Below are 16,842 nucleotides of genomic sequence, written 5' to 3'. Positions count from 1 at the left end.
AGCAATGAATGGAGGTGCATGTTTAAGACCAGGCTCTGAGGATGCAGCCTTGGGTTTGAACGGCAAATTTGTGCTTGTGTGTGTGTGTGAGGACCGAACCCAGCGCCTTTGCACTGAGCTGTATTCCCAGCCCTTTTTGCTTTATTTTGAGACAGGGTCTTGCTAAATCATTAAGTTGTCCTGGCTGGGCTGGAACTTGTGATCATCCTGCCTCAGCCTCCCAGATTCCTAGCATTTGCTTTTAACATGATTGTGAGCATTTTCCTTCATTACCCTCGTTCATTTTCTTGCCCCATGTAGTTTATGTAAGAGGTAAGAAACCAGCACACAGCCTGATGGCCAGCTCATCAGAAGCCTGGGGACCCTGAGCCCCAAGTCACACCCAAGTCCGAGAGGCCCGTGGGTCCCACCAGTTCTGGGCTACCTTGGCCGGCTCGGCACCCCCGTGACTCAGCCTGCTGGGCTCATTTGCATCTCTCACCTTGCAGGTCCCAGGCCCTGGTGGGACCCAGTTTCTCCAGGTTCTGGCTGTGCTGGAGTGTGGTGGCAGTGAGGCGGGGCTCCGACACTGGCAATTGCCATGGCTGCTCCTGGACACCCTTTCATGTGAGACACAGATGTCACCCTCCTGGGTGTGCTGAGGGGGTTGTGGAGGTCTCCGCACTGATGTCGTCTGGAAATATCATGGCAACCCGAGGTTTCTGTGCCCAGGATGCTATGGAGATGGAAGAGATGGAGCATTGGGGTCCCCGAGGTGCTGCCCTCAGTGACTCCTGTGCCCACAGCCTTCCCACGAGCCCCTGGCCCAAGACCCCTCTGCCCATCCCTCTTGCTCCTGAGCACTAGCTCCTGGTCCCCGTCAGAATGTGGCCTTTGCTACCCCCTGCTGGCAGCTCTCCGGTGACACACAGGAAAGGGACAGCTCCTAGAGCCCCTGCCTGTCTGGGCATTCCATACCAGCCCCAGGTGCCATGTGCACACACAGCTCTGCCTTTAGACCTCGGAGACTGCCCCGAGGGTCCCGCTTCTTGGCCACTGTGACTCTGCTGCATGTCTTCAGTTGTGCTTCCCTGGCTGCCTCAGTGTCCTGAATTGATTCAAAACATTAAACTTTTTATTTTTTCTTGGTCATTTTGATTTTGGAGAAGAGCCAAAAGTCCGAACACACGTGAACAAGGACACACCACCATGCTTTTACTACCCTGCTTTTCCATTAGGTGGCACACAGCAGCAGCATTCCCTGTATTTTTTTTTTTTATCACACCTCATAAAAGACACCCTGTAAAGAGGACTTTCAGAACTGCTTCAGAAAGTGGCAGGAGCTGGCCGTGGTGGTGCACACCTGTAATCTCAGCACTCTAGAGGCAGAGTTGGAGGCCAGCCTGGGCTACATAGTTCAAGTCCAGTCCGCACTATAAAGAGAGACCCTGTCTCAAAAAAAAAAGTTGCAGGAATGATAGGATAAATATGTTAAAAGCAAAGCAGTATTTGAGGGGGATTCATGGCAATGCGTCTTTTAATGTAATATTTTTAAAACTTAAAATCGTACTTTACAACTTTTAATCACACTTTGTACACCCCAGGTGTTACATGAGATATCCTGAGCAGTCACCTGTAATTTATCTTAACTTCAAGTGTAAGGCCTCTGAAGATCTAGGTGAGCTTCTCCCCCCACCTCACACTGCAAGTTAACCCCTGGAAGGAGATGGCTGTGGGGTTGGATTGTTTCCCCCAGCCCCATGGGAGCCCTCCCTGCAGTGCCTGATTTCAGGACAGCTTGTGCAGCCGTGACCGAGGACAATGGGGTCTGCTGGGTGGTGCTGAACTAATGTGACTGTTGTCTTACAAACGGGAGATGTAGGCCAAGGTCGCACAGGAGGTGCCAAGGCTGGCGCAGTGAGGCCTCAACCTGGGACCGTGGAAGCCCGAGGGGCCCTGGTCAGGTCTTCTCCAGCACTGTGTCGGGGGCACCGTCCTGTGACTCTTGGACCTCGGGCTTCCAGCCTCCAGGACTCTTGTCCCAGCAACCTCCTTTGTGGGACAGCCCAGTGGCTGCACTCATTTTCTTTTTAAATTCTTTTATTGGTACATTGTAGGTATACAACACAATTACATTTCTCATTGGGAATTGTACCTTTACATGATGCATCTTAGTTCTTATTTTTTCCCCATTCCTAGCCCTCCCTTCATGCCCTCCACCCTTCCCTATTTACAAAGACTTTCTTTCCATTTTTTCCATTTCTCATCATTTTTTCCTTTCCCTTCTTTCCTTTCCCTGCCCCTCCCACTACCCCTACCCCTTTGGACCTTTTCTTCCTATTTTACATTATCGATTATTCATTCTAATCATTGGTACATTTTAGGTATACAATATAATGACATTCATCATTGGAAATTTGCACCTTTACATAGTCTCTCTTGGGTCTTATTTTTCACCCTTGCCCAGCCCTCCCTTCAACCCCTCCAGTCCTCCCTATTTACAAAGATTTTGTTCCTATTTTTCCATTTTCTCATATTAATCCCATTCCCTTCTATCCTTTCCCCTAGCCCTCCCACTTCCTTCCCCTTTGCCCCTTTTCTTCCTATTTCACATTACCAATTATACGTTTAGTCCTTATTTACACTTTCAGTTTCTCACAACAGAGAAACTATTTGGTATTTACACATGTGTGTCCTATTGATTTCACTTAAGAGTATTGCCTCAATGTGCATCCACTTAGCTCTAAATGTCTTTAATTTCTCATTTTTTATGACTGAATAGTACTCCATTTTATTAAAAAACCACATTTTCTTTATCCAGTCTCCAGTTGATGGGCATTTGGGCTGTTTCCAAGTTTTAGCTATTACAAACTGTGCTGCTATGAACATGGGTGCACATATATCACTGTGGTATGATTCTTTTAATTCTTTGGGGAAGATCCCCAGCAGTGGAATAGTGGGGTCAAATGGGACTTCCAGTCCTAGTTCTTTGAGGTATCTCCATACTGATTTCCACAGTGCTTGCACCAGTCTACACTCCCACCAGCAGTGGAGCAAGGTTGCTCTTTCCCCACAGCCCCACCAGCATTGGTTATTGGTTGATTTCATGATAGCAGCCATTCTTTCTGGAGTGTAGTGGAATCTCAGCATTGTTTTCATTTGCATCTCTCGAATGACCAGTGATGTTGAGCATTTTTTCATGTATTGCTATTTCTACTTCTTTGTGTGAGAAATGTCTGTTCATTTCAGATGCCCATTTTTGGATTGGGTCTTTAAATTTGGGAGGTCTGATCTTTTGAAGTTCTTTATAGATTCGAGATAGTAGAGCTTTGTCTGAGGAAGAGCAGGTGAAGATATTTTGCCACATTGTGGATTGTCTTTTCACACTGCTGGTGGTTTCTCTTGCTCTGCAGAAGCCTTTTAATAAGAAGAGATCCCATTTGTTGATTGTTTGTGGTAGTTCACGGGCAACTGAGGTTTTGTTCATAAAATCTTTTCCTACACCGATGTCTTCAAGGGTTCTACCTAACCTCTGTTCCAACTGGTTCAGAGTTTCTATTTTAATATTTAGATCTTTAATCCATTTTGATTTTAGTTTAGTGCATGGTGAGAGATACAGGTCTAGTTTTAATCTTTGGCAAGTTGAAGCCCAATTTTTCCAGCACCATTTATTAAAGAGGCTATCTTTCCTCCAGTGAGGGTGTTTGGCTCCTTTATCGAAGATGAGATGGCTGAGTGTGTCTGGTGTTGTTTCTGCATCTTCTGATCTGTTCCACTGGTCCTCAAGTCTGTTTCTTTGCCAGTACCATGCTGTTTTTATCACAGTAGCTTTGTAGTAGAGTTGCAGGTCGGGGATTGTGATACCCCCTGCCATGTCTCTGTTAGCTAGAATTGCTTTTGCTATTCCGGGTCTCTTCTTGTTCCAAATGAATTTTTGGATTGTTTTCTCGAGGTCCGTGAAGTATGCTGGTGGGATCTCAATTGGAATTGCATTAAATCTATCTAGCAGTTTTGGAAATATGGCCATTTTTACTATATTAATCCTTCCTACCCAGGAGCAGGGGATGTCTTTCCATTTTCTGATATCATCTTCAATCTCTCTTTTCAGAGTGCCATAGTTTTCAGAAAAGAGGTCTTTGATTTCTTTCGTTAGGATGATTCCTAGGTATTTCAGTTTTTTGGATGCTACTGTGAAAGGAATTATTTGCCCTATTTCTCTCTCAGTGAGTCTGTCATTGGTGTAGAGGAAAGCTATTGATTTTTGTGTGTTGACCTTGTAACCAGCTACTTGACTGAATTTGGTTATTAAGTCTAGAAGACTTTTGGTGGAGTTCTTGGGGTCTTCTATATAGAGTATCATGTCATCTGCAAATAATGACAATTTGACTTCTTCATTACCTATCTTTATTCCTTTTATTTCCTTCTCTTGTCTAATTGCTGTGGCTAATGTTTCCAGAACTATATTGAACAAGAGTGGTGATAGTGGACATCCTTGTCTTGTTCGTGATTTTAGTGTGAAGGATTTCAGTTTTTGACCATTTAGTATGATATTGGCTGTTGGTTTTTCATAGATGGCTTCTATCAGTTTGAGGTAGAGAACATCTATTTCAATATTTTGTAGGGTTTTTATCATAAATGCACGTTGGATTTTGTCAAACGCTTTTTCTGCATCTATGGAGATAATCATATGGTTTTTGTCCTTGGCTCTATTGATATAGTGTATTACATGAATTGATTTTCGTATATTGAACCATCCCTGCATCCCTGGCATGAATCCCACTTAATCAGAGTGTATGATCTTCTTGATGATCTTCTGCATTCTGTTTGCCATTATCTTATTAAGGATTTTTGCATCTATGTTCATTAGTGAGATTGGCCTATAGTTCTCTTTTTCAGTTGGGTCTTTCTCTGCTTTGGGGATCAAGGTGATGCTTGCTTCCAGGAATGAATTTTGGATTATTGCTTCCCTTTCAATTTCATTGAAGAGTTTAAAGAGTAGTGGCAGCAGTTCCTCTCTAAATGTCTTGTAGAATTCAGCAGTGAAGCCATCAGGGCCCAGGCTTTTCTTAGTTGATAAGTTTTTAATTCCATTTTCAATTTCATTGGTTGATATTGGGTTGTTCAGAAGTTTTAGGTCTTCTTTGTTCAACTTTGGCAATTCATATGTATCTAGGAATCTGTCCATTTCTTCTGTGTTGTCCATCTTATTGGCGTATAGGTTCTGGAAGTAGGTATTGATGATCCTCTGGACTTCTGCTGGGTCTGTTGTCATTTCACCCTTTTCATTCCTAATTGCATGGATTTGGGCCTTTTCTTTCCTTTTTCTGACAAGGTTGGCTAATAGTTTGTCAATTTTGTTGATTCTTTCGAAGAACCAACTCTTGGCTTCATTGATTTTTTGTATCGTTCTCTTAGTCTCCATTGCATTGATTTCTCCTCTGATCTTTATAATTTCCTCCCTTGTATGATCTTTGGGGTTGTCCTGCTCTTCTTTTTCTAGAAGCTTGAGGTTCAGCATCAGGTTGTTTAATTGGGCTCGTTCTGTTTTCCTAATATGCTATTCACTGCTATGAATTTCCCTCATAAGACTGCTTTCATTGTGTCCCATAGATTCCGATATGTTGTATTGTCATTGTCATTTAATTGAAGGAACTGTCTGATTTCTTCTTTATTTCTTCTGTGACCCATTGGTGATTCAGAAGTGTGTTGTTCAATTTCCACATGTTTATGAAATTTTTTGAGTTTCTTTTGCTATGGATCTCCAATTTCATCGCACTATGGTCTGATAATACACAGGGGATAACTTCAATTCCTTTGCACTTACTTAAACATGTTCTATGTGTGAGTATGTGGTCTATTTTTGAGAATGACCCATGTGCAGCTGAGAAGAATGTGTATTTGATTTTGTGGGGTGGAAGACTCTGTAAACATCTGTTAAGTTCATTTGTTTCAGAGTTCGATTGAGTTCTAGTATTTCATTACTTATTTTTAGTCTAGTTGATCTATCTATTTGTGACAGTAGGGTGTTGAGTTCCCCCGCTACAATTGTATTAGTGCATAAGTGACTTTTCATGTCCGTTAGTATTTGTTTTATATAGTTGGGTGCACTTGTGTTTGTGCATAGATATTTATGATTGTCATCTCTTGCTCTTGGATTCTTCCCTTTACAAGGATGTAGTGTCCTTCTTCGTCTCTCTTAATCAGTGTTGGTTTGAAATCTACTTGATCTGCCAAGAGGATAGCTACTCCTGCTTTTTTTCGGGTTCCTGTCACATGGAGTATTGTTTTCCACCCTTTAACTTTCAGTCTGTGAGTTTCCTTTTGAATTATATGTGTTTCTTGTATGCAGCATATTGTTGGATTTTGGTTCTTGACCCATTCTGCCAGTCTATTTCTTTTGATTGGTGAATTGAGACCATTAATGTTAATGGCTATAACTGAACCATATTGACTTGTCATTGCCATGACTTTTTCTTTTTGTTGGGTTCTCCCCCTTTACATTTAATTTCTTGTCATGCCAGATAGGTTCATTCTGCTTTGCTTCCTGGGGTTGTGATCCTCAATGTCTGTTCCTAGGATAGTGTGTAAAATTCTTTGGAGTGCTGGTTTGGTATTCAGGAAGTTCCTAAGGTGCTCTTTGTCATGAAAGTATCTTACTTCTCCATCCATTTTGAAAGATAGTTTTGCAGGGTACATCAATCTGGGTTGGAGGCTGTTTTCTTTTAGGGCTTGGAATATGTCACTCCAAGCTCTTCTTGCCTTGATGGTTTGTGTTGAGAAGTTTGCTGTGATTCTGATGGGCTTTCCTTTGTATGTGATTTGTTTCTTTTCTCTGACTGCTTGGAGAACTTTGTTCTTCTGTTGTGTTTCTGGAATCTTAACAATTATATGCCTATGTGTCGATTTTTTTTGATCAAGGCTATTTGGAGTCCTATATGCCTCACTTATCTGCATGTCAAGCTCTTTTCCCCTGCTTGGGAAGTTTTCTGCCATTATTTCTGTGAAGAGATTTTTTTATGTCATCTCCACTCTCTCCTGTTTCTTCATTGAGCCCGGTCAGTCTTATGTTATTCTTTGCATCATCTAGCAGCTGCTGGATTGATTTCTCATGTTCCCTTATAATTTTGAAGCAAGTTTTCTTTTCCTGGTCACTAATTGCAATCTTATCTTGTATATCTGAAATTCTGTCCTCACATTGGCTCATTCTGCTGTGTAGACTTTCAATGGAGTTTTTCATGTCCTGGAAATCTATTTGCATCTGTTTTATGGATTCCATTTGTTTCTTATGTTGGGATTCCATCATGTTCCTGAGCTCTTCTCTAGATTTATTAGAGATGTCTTGCACTAGGGGCACAATTTCTCCTGTTATCTGAGAAATTATTTGTGATTTCATTTTTTCCAGATCCCCTTTTGTTGCCAGTTCAGTGGGTCCAGGTGGTTGAGTATCAGAGTGTTCCATCTGATTTCCCTTTGGGGTTGCTGTAGGTGATCTGGAAGTCTGGTTTTGAGACTTATTTACGTGTTTTCTCATTTCCACTGGGGCGGGGGACTGTTAGTGCCTGCACAGATTACCTCCTCTGAGCTGGGTTAGATGGGACAGGGGCAGGGAGCAGCAGCGGTAGGGATGGTGACCCAAAAGCCCTTTCCTGTGGGCTGGGAGCAGCCGGAGGGATGGTGGCCGGGAAACCCCTTCCTCTGGACCAGGAGCAGTGGGATGGTGGCCCGGAAGCCCCTTCCTCTGGGCCAGGAGCAGCGGGACAGAAGGTGGCCCAAAAGTCCTTTCCTGTAGGCTGGGAGCAGCGGGAGGGATGGTGACTGGGAAGCCCCTTCCTCTGGACCAGGAGCAGTGGGACGATGGCTCAGAAGCCCCTACCTCTGGGCCGGGAACAGTGGGACTCAGTACCTTGGTCTGGTGGTCTGGTGTCCTCTGCATCTTTGTAGTGTGGAACCAGGTGGCTGCCTGTCTGCAGCGGGGTGATTTGGTGTCTTCCGCGCGACTCAGGACCTCGGTAGGGCATGCACAGACCTGCCTGTCTGCAGTGGGCTGATTCGGCGTGTGTTCAGTGCGACTGGGGACCTCCGTAGGGTGTGCGCAGACCTGCCTGTCTGCAGCGGGGTGATTAGGCATCTTCCGCGCGACTCAGGACCTCGGTAGGGCGTGCACTGACCTGCCTGTCTGCAGCTGGCTGATTCGGCATTTTCTGTGCAACTCAGGACCTAGATAGGGCATGGGCAGACCTGCCTGTCTGCAGCGGGGTGATTTGGCGTCTTCCGCGCGACTCCTGCACTCATTTTCATAAATAACGTGACAGAAGGTCAGAAAGATGAGTGACTTGGTAGGGTCACCCAGCAGGTGCGTGGTAGAAGGGGACTCATCTCGCACCAGAGTCCCCAGACCTGAAGGCCTGCCTCTCCTTCATCCACTGACCTTGCTCCTGCCTCCCCCTCTATCACAGCAGCAGCTGGGGCTACAGACCCCTAGACTACCCACCTGGGGAAGAGGAAAGGAGCATGAGGGAGAGAGAGGAGGGGAGAGACAGAGTACAGGGGAAAGGGAGGCAGAGAGAGAGGGAGGGAGGGCTGCTAACCTCTGCAGGCTGCGGGAGCTCCCCCACTCCTGTGCTGTAATTGATACTTTATAAAATGTGACTCTGCCAGTGGCTGAAGTCCCCGAGCCTGGAGTGCCAGCAGCTGCGGTGCTGAACGTTTAGGGGCCCCATGAATTATGCTCGACCCAGCAGCCAGCAGGCACAGGCGAGCTTGCTGTGGAGTCTGGATGCCCGATGCGCTGTCCTGCGGTCACTGTCCTGGTCCCTCTGCTGGCCCCCTGCCCCGGCCTGGGGTGCCTATTCCTCCTCCCTCTAAGCCCTGTTCCTCCTGCAGAGGGCCAAGCCCAGGGTGGGACCTCAGGGGCTTGTCTCTCGGCAGAAGTGATCAGACCAAAGGTCCCTCAGGAGTGTGGGGCCCAGGTTTCCAGCAGACTCCCTGCGTGCAGCCCCCTATTTACCCAAGGGCCGCGGGGGACGGGTGCTGACTGCAGTGCTGTGGCAGGGGACTGTGCCCGATGCCAGTTCCCATCTGAAATGGGCCACCATGGGAATATTTGCACCTGGGGAATGGTTCATCCCCACAGGTCAAGGGTTTTCCTTTGTTTCTCTTTTCATTTCGAGAGGCTGATCCTGGCACAGCCCCGAATATTCTGAGTCCAGCTCAGTGTCACTGGCTCTCAGTTGCTGCAGTAAGGGACCTTCAGGCAGTCAAAGTAAACATTCTGCCAAGGATCATTCTCACCTTTAGAGGACACCAAGTACCCAAGAGCAGGGTTGCTTAGAAAATCACACACCTGCTGATAAGCCATAAAGTGCCTAAAATCTCCGCATGTTCAGAAACAGAATTTGGAGGCATTGTAGGGACACTTTTTTCTCCTAGTCAATGAATTTACAATAGTTGTCATTTATTTTAAAAATACTGCCCTCAGAGCTGTGCATGGTGGCACACACAATCTCAGCACTCAAGAGGCTGAGGCAGGAGGATTTCTGTGAGTTTGAAGCCAGCCTGGACTACATAGTGAGACCTTGTCTCAAAACAACAGCAAAGTCCACTCTTGCACAGAGAATACTGGCAGAGAAATCCAGGGAGCCACATTTCCCTGGGCTCACAGACCTCCAGGAAAAAACGGAGTCTCAGAGGTGGTGATGGCCTGGCCCATGCCTTGCCCCTGCCAGCTTCATCAAGCACCTCAGCCTCCAGGATGCTCCACCCTGGAGTCAGGGCCTGGCAGAGCTGGGACCATGGGCAAGGTCCTCTCCTGCTGCCATGGCACAGGTCAGTGGCACCTCAGGGCACTTCACGGGCAGTTCCAGCCACTGCAACCACAGGACCCTGGTTGTGGAGCCCAGGCTGCCAAAGTGGCTCTGGGTCCCCAAGGAGTCCCTAAAGGACCTGGGAGAGTCCCCTCTCCACCACGCCCTCTGTTTCCCAGAACAGGGGTTCTGTGGCTCCGCGCAAGCCCCACTGGGTCCTGCTAGCCCCATCATTGGAGAACCCAGCAAAGAGGAAGAGCAGAGGGCAGGAGGGCGTGGCTGCTTTCTGGGGGGTGGGGACTGCAGGGTTCCTGCTGCGTGGTGCTGGTGACTAGATTCATGCAGGAGTGGCCACTCCAGACATGAGGTTTGCAGAGGAGGACCCCTAGGCCAGAAGGTGGCCCCACCTGTCCATAGGTGACTGAGACCCTGAGAGGTGCTGTCCTTCCTTGTCCCCAGGGTTCTCCATGTGAGAAATAGGCCCCCTGTGAGTCTAGATTCTCTCTGCAGTGCCAGTGAGAAATAAATAAGGCCCATCTGCTGTAGATTGTGCGTGTGCCACCAAAAGTCAGTACCTTGGGGGGACATCAGGGTTAGACCAGGCCAGGAGGTGGAGCCCATGTGTAACAAGAGACACCAGAGTGTGTTTCTGCCTTTGTGTTTCTCTTTCTCTCTCTCTTGCTCTGCCTGTCTCTGTGTCTCTCTGTCTCTCCTTGTCTCTCTGTCTCTGTTGCTGCCTGTCCCATCCCTCTCCCCCACCTGCCACGTGAGGACACAGAGAGCGACAGCCGCCTGCAAACCTGGGAGAGCATCCTCCCTGGGAAATTGAGCCAGCTGCCCACTCTTGGTCCCGTGAGGAACAGGCCTGGGCTGGGCTGCCCAATTTGTGGTGCTGCCTGGGCAGTGGGGCTCAGATGCCAGCAAAGCCGGGCAGACAGAGGCAAATCTTGCCTCCCCTACAGAGCAAGGGGACAGTGCTATCGTGGCATGCAGCAGGGCCACCCGGGCAGCACGGGGCATGGAGCTGTGTGGTAGCCAGGGAGGCATCGGTGGCCCTAGAGAGGCTGGGGGTGCCTCAGGGCAGTGGGACAGGGTGGGTGGCTCCTGGGGCTTCCCAGCAGGTCTGATTGGCAGTCGACAATCAGAACAGCTGTCGATACTGCTAGGTCCTGTTGCCTGGGCCGCTGTGTGGCCCGGCTTCCTGCATCCACCACTGTGGGCATGGTCCGGGTCCTGCTTTACATTCTGTCTGGCCATCACCTGAGTGCCCATCCATTCTCTTGCCAGGTCCCTTCCAGTTCCACTCAGGTACCCCAAGGACCCCACCCAGGGGCTGAGGAGGACAAGGGAGGAGGCAAGGGGCCCCTGATGTACTGCAGTGTTCAGGCCTCTCATGGGTTGCAGCTCCTGGGATGGTCAGACAGGGGACAGAGGATCCAGGTCCCTGAACACACAGGGAAGCTGGAGGCTCAGGCCACAGATGAGGAGGCACAGTTGGGAGCCTGGAGGGGCCCCTGTCTGCCATGTATCCCAAGAGCTGTTCTAGAGCTGGGGAGGATAGAGGGTCTTCCCAGCAAGAAGTGGGGGAATCTGGGGGTTGTGTCCCATTCTGGGCTTTCCAAAGCAGAAAACACTCCTTCCTGTGAAAGCCTGCAACTCCAGTCCCTGTCCAGGACAGAATCCTGTTGGAAAGGGGGCACCAGGAGCAGCTTCCTCCTCAGGGAGGCCAGGGAGCTCATGAGGACCCCGGGGAAAGGCGGGGACCAGTGTCCCAGCCCCTGTGGCTCTGCTGTTTAGAACTTCACCTCTGCTCTCAAGTCCTGACCGAGAAAGGTGGCCAGGAAAGCTAACCCGGCTGGGTTGACGGGACAGAGCTGAGTCAGGGCAGCTGCTCAGGGATGTGGACGTGTCTATGCAGTCAATCCCTGGGCCTCCAGGCTGGGTGGTGTTTACATCAGAGTCACTGAGCTCACAGCACAGTGAGCAGACGTGTTTGCAGCAGTCAGCGCAATTTTCTGACATTTTTCTGTGGACAATGCTATGGCCCCCAAGGACAACCATTTCCACTCAGGGTTGGGGCCCTGCTCTGCCTCCCTGACAGCCGTTCAAACATGACTGCTCTTCTGCTTCTTTGCCTGACTTGGTCTGAACACTGCCGATTGGTCCTGGCCGGTATTGGTCCATGCACACCAGGTTCTCCATGTGCCGGTTTTGGGGGGTCCACGAGTGCCTCCACCGTGCCCACTCTGGGAGGCAACTCACTAGTGGAGGAGCAAGAAAAGAGTCATCCGAGTGGTAAAATAATGTTTTATTCCATGAATGAACAGACGCTACCATGCCACATCCCCACATCCCTCTGACCAGGTCTTGGGCCAGAGCTCGTGTCCCCGTCCGGGCCTGAAACAGAAAAAGCACAGCCAGGCAGCGCGCAGAGTGGTCCTGGTGCCAGCACACTGCTTCTCCTCATGAACAGCCGCGAGTCATCTCCGAGCCACCCTGGGATGGAGCTCCTCCCACGGGCCTGGCCAGAACTGGTGCTCAAAGCTCATATGGATGGAACAAAACCCCTGACACCATAAAGTGTCGTGGACACTTCTCTGTAGACAGGTTGCCAAGGACACCCCCAGCAGGTCTGGAAGCTGGAAATCAGGTTGTCACCAAGCCCAAAAGGAAAAGATGGCAATTGATATATTGCAGACTAGCACTTCTAGAGTCCAGATCAGCCACGGTGTCCACATGCAAGGGGGGACATCACAAACGCTGGACACACATTCCTTTCTTATATACAACAAAATGAAATATACACGGGGGACAGCAGCTGTACATCCGGTCAGTGTGTATCCTACAAGGCCGACAGAGACCAGTGTTGCACTTCCTGCCGGTGCAGAGGGGAGCATGATGGTGCATCAAAACCTTTGCTTAGGGTTCCTGTGACCGAGACCAGAGCTTCCTCAGCACACCTGGGGGGACTGACACTTTGTCTTTTTATGATTTTTAACCACATGTCATCAGACAAGACTTGACAGCTTATCAAGGAGGAAAGGACAGTTTCAAGGACACGTGAACAGACAATGTTGATCTACAGACAAACCCTAATGCAGCTCAGTGGGAGAGAGGATTTATTTGTTTCCTGTTACTGGATAGTACTGAATGTTTCCCCATCAATGTTTGAAATGCCACCACCAAGTCTGAGGACAATGGGGAGGAGGGAGCAGGGACTTCAGACCTATTTCTCTATACAAACAAATGGCAGGTGCAGAGCAAAACAAAGCAGAGAGAGAGAGAGAGAGAGAGAGAGAGAGAGGAACAACAAAACAACCCCAGGAGCATAGACAATGCTCATCAGGTTAAAACATAGAAAAATATGAATTAATTCTAGATGGCTAACCATTAGCATAGCTACAGTAGTACTTTATACAGAAAGGGTCTGTTTTCTTGCTGCAGCCCTTGGTTGATATCCTAATTACAGGGAGGGGCGGGCCAGGCTCTGACCACGCACTGCCTGAATCCTGGGCTCTGTGTCCCCATCCTGTTTTCCACAGCAGAGCTGTCCAAGGGGGTTGCGGTGCACCCGAATGTGGCACTGAACGCAGAGGGGCAGGGGCTAATGCTACTGGTTGGATGCTTAAACTCAAGGGCTGGCTTCCTGGGGCTCCAAGGTGGCCCTCACTGGCCTCTGTCCTTTGCTGTGTCCCTTGGGGAGGGCTGTGGGATGTGCTCGTCACTGTGGGGCCAGGAGGAGGCAATGCTGCTGCATGGGGGTTCCAGGCTGCGTGGGGTCACATCTCCCCAAGCCGAACTGCCTTCCAAGTCTGAGACACACATGCTAGGGAAGGTCCGCACCTCCGCCCCACCCACTCTCAGAGGGAAGAGGGAGCGGCAGGAGATTCCGCTTTGCATATTGTTGTGGAGAGAGCCATCTGTGCTTAGGGCTGCCGGGCAGTTAGTCCTCCTCCTCGTCCTCTTTTGCTGTGGCTGTCAGGGGCTTGTCCTGCATCCTGAAGCATTCCACGAAGAAGTTAATGATGGTTCGGTATAGATGCTGCTTGAGGGTGGGGCTGTGGAAGTAGTGGCTTTCGTCCGGGTATATCTGTAAGGAAGGCAGTGAGAAGTTATCACTGTGGTCCACCCTCCAGGGGCACAGGGGAAGGGTGGATGTAAGAGAGGGAGCCTAGACCAGCCCAGGCCCACTCCCTAACCATTTCAGCCTTCAAATAGGGACCTTTGGCCCAAGCTCTGCCTGCTGCAGTAGGGGCCGGAACCTCTGGTTACAAAGCTGCCAGTCTGCCCAGCACCTCACCTTTGCAAGGGGCACAAGGCGCTTGGTGACAGGTGGAATAGGTTAGAAAGCACCTCACTCCCTGTCTAGTCTTGCCTGTCTGAATCTGCATCCTGGCTGCACTGCCTGGATCTACACTGGAAGAATTTGCACGGACCCAGAGTCTCTGTTGTGGGACTTTGCACCCTGGCCCCACAACACTCATGTTCCTGGGCCTCAGGCTGTGTGTGTGACAGGTGGGAGGTCGCTCCCAGCAGAACTGGACCACAGCGTTCTGTGAGAATAAGGTGCAATTCCTGTAGAGCTCTGAGAAGCTGAGCATGGGCAGGGTGGCTCAGAGGCTCATCTCACAGTCTGAGCTCAGTGCAAGGCTTGGAGGATGTATTCTATTGCCAGCACTTAGCCCCTGAATACTGTTCCTGTGCACTTGGACCCTCAATGCCATCGGGTCATACCTGTTTTACCAGAGGATCCGGAGTGCAAGGGGGAAATGGAAGAAATTTTCGGCATCAAGTCAGTAGCAGAGGCCAGCGAGGCCTGGCCAGGCCGTGACGGTTGTGGGTGGTGCTGGGACTCTGTTGTGGTTTATATCTATATGTGCCCAATGCCTCATGCAGCCACAGGCTGGAATTTGGGGAGGTGACTGGATTATGGGTCATTGCTGCTGACTTGCTGTTGGGAGATAAGGTCTGGTCAGAAGAGATGGGTCACTGGGGCATGGCCTGGAAGCATTACCTCCCCTCAGACTCCTCCCTTCATTCTCTGCTTCCTGTGGCCATGGCCCTCTGCCATGCTGCCCAGCCTTGGAACCTGCTGACTATAGACTGAAACGTCTACAAATGGTGAGCCAAAATAAGCTCCTCCTCCTGTAAGCTGCAGGTGTCGGGTATTGTGCCCTGTGATGGGAAAGTGACTAGGACAGCTGCCCCGACAGTGTCAGGAGTCCTGAGCGGTGCTGCACAGAGCCAGGAGGCTCGGAACCACGGGGGTGTGGGCTGTACCTGCAAGCTGTAGTTGGCTTTCCCCTTGATGAGCTGTGTGATGAGCTCAGCTGTGTGCTGGAAGTGGATTTTTTCTGTAGAAAAAAGCAAAAGAAAGAGGCAAGTGTTTGTCAGCACCATGGGACCCTCTGGGAGCATCCTTCCCCCATGGCAGTGGCGCTTGGTCCTCACCGTCCGCAGTGGCATGGATGAGCAGGAACTGCTGTCCCTCCAGTGCTGACACCCGGTGGGCCACCTTGGTCATCTGCACAGGTGGGCAAGGGGACAGGGTTAGTGGCTGCAGGAGACATGGTGGAGAAGTGGACACAGCTAGAAGTGTCGGGGAAGCATCAGTCCCGGGAGAACAGATCTCTGTGCCACAGTGAAACCTGACGAGAGCAGAAGCCTCAGCTTCCCCTTCCTTATGCAGGATCCTCTCAGGTACCCAAAGGGCTGGGAGGAGAAGGGAAGAAGTAGGATTCCTCCGAGGACAGCTGGCCTCTGAGGACCCTCCTTTCACCTGGAAATGGCACCTGAGCAGACACAGGGCTTCTGTCTACAAAGGAGGCTCAGCTTTAAGGACAGTCTTGCTGGCCTGCGTCTATGTCCTCTGTGCACAGTTGGGAGGCCAGTCTGACCTCTCACTGGGTCACTGATGGCTCAGTGTGGCCAGGAGGGTGAGAGGAGCTTCTTGTCCAGTGTAGCCCGCCCTCCGGAGGAACACCCAGCATCTCCTGGGCCAGGGGCAGACACCCAGCCCAGGACTTTTTCAGCTTTCTCCCTTTGCCTGAGTCCTGCCATGGGGACAGGTGGCCCAGAGAGGGGGCAGTCCCCAGGGGTCTTAGCCTTCATGGTGGGAAGGCATATGCTCAGGCCAAGCGGGTGTCTGGGCTGAGTGGGGCCAGTGGGTGGAGAGAGGGACAGGGGAAGGTTGACCCATGTCACCCAGTGCCCCAAATGGCAGTTGTGCCACACGTACCTCATATGCCCTGTTGTCGAGTCCTTGGAGGCCCAGGTACCGCTCAGAAAATGCAGACGCTGGACAGAAGCAGAGGGAGGGTCACCTTGTGCCCTCAAGACACCTTGTGTCTGGATGTAGCATGCAGACCCTGGTGGGTAGAACTAGGGTGTGGGGGCCCCTGACGCTTGCATGGCAAATGCTGGCGTTAGCAGACATCATCATCTACTTTTCTCAGGTGTGTGGGTGATCAGATAGAATGCTGGTAACGTTCAAATGTGTTAGTAGTGGGAGATGGCTTTTATCAGGACGGCAACACTGGAATCAGACAAAACTGAACTAATCCACTAATTAGAATCCTAAACAAATGGGACAACACCCCCCCATTTCAACATGATTTGTAGGTGTTAGGAGGGGCATGGCTTTGGACTCAGCATGGACAGGGGCAATTGACAGGGGGTTCAGTGTGGACAGGGGGCACCCAACAGGGGGTCACCTGGAATGGAGACAGAGGTGCTGAAGGGAACAGGGGCCCTGCTGTGGGCAGTGCCCATGGTCCCCGGTGGCCATTACCATAGAGCTTAAAGTCCGTGATGGGAGAGAGAGCCGCGCCACAGGTGAACATCCGGCCTTGGTTCTCCCCCTTGGCAGGGAGGATGTAGGTGCTCAGGTACCCGCCATAGTCCTGGGGAGGAGCACAAGGGGGAGGAAGGGAGACTGGAGCCTGAGTCAAGTCCGGCACTCACCCAGAACCAGCCTCAGACATGGGAAGAACAGAGAATTAGGCAATGGTTTTGTGTAGTGTTTAAGTATTTTTGTAACTGTAAAGTTTCTTCCAGGGCA

At 50.0% G+C, this 16,842-nt stretch overlaps 1 protein-coding gene across 6 annotated transcripts in view; it reads right to left on the bottom strand.

The window, feature by feature from the left end:
• Positions 1–12,075: 12,075 nt before the first annotated feature.
• The window catches only part of Dpp6 (dipeptidyl peptidase like 6), an 863,175-nt gene continuing 858,408 nt past the window's right edge, over positions 12,076–16,842 (bottom strand). For all 6 annotated transcript variants that reach the window (XM_004860345.4, XM_004860347.4, XM_004860344.4 and 3 more), the window contains exons 22-26: positions 16,573–16,684; positions 16,021–16,079; positions 15,234–15,306; positions 15,063–15,136; positions 12,076–13,872 (exon numbers count right to left, since the gene is read on the bottom strand). In XM_004860345.4, the coding sequence (XP_004860402.2) occupies positions 13,726–13,872; positions 15,063–15,136; positions 15,234–15,306; positions 16,021–16,079; positions 16,573–16,684 (465 nt within the window). In that variant the 3' untranslated portion in view covers positions 12,076–13,725. The remainder of the gene's footprint in view (positions 13,873–15,062; positions 15,137–15,233; positions 15,307–16,020; positions 16,080–16,572; positions 16,685–16,842) is intronic.

This window comes from Heterocephalus glaber, unplaced genomic scaffold (assembly GCF_053883595.1).
Source record: "Heterocephalus glaber isolate CG9 unplaced genomic scaffold, H.glaber_assembly_v1.0 deba00000818, whole genome shotgun sequence".
NCBI classification, from domain to species: Eukaryota; Metazoa; Chordata; class Mammalia; order Rodentia; family Bathyergidae; genus Heterocephalus; species Heterocephalus glaber.
The sequence above is the reverse complement of the archived record's forward strand: the minus strand, read 5'-3'. Positions and strand labels throughout refer to the sequence as shown.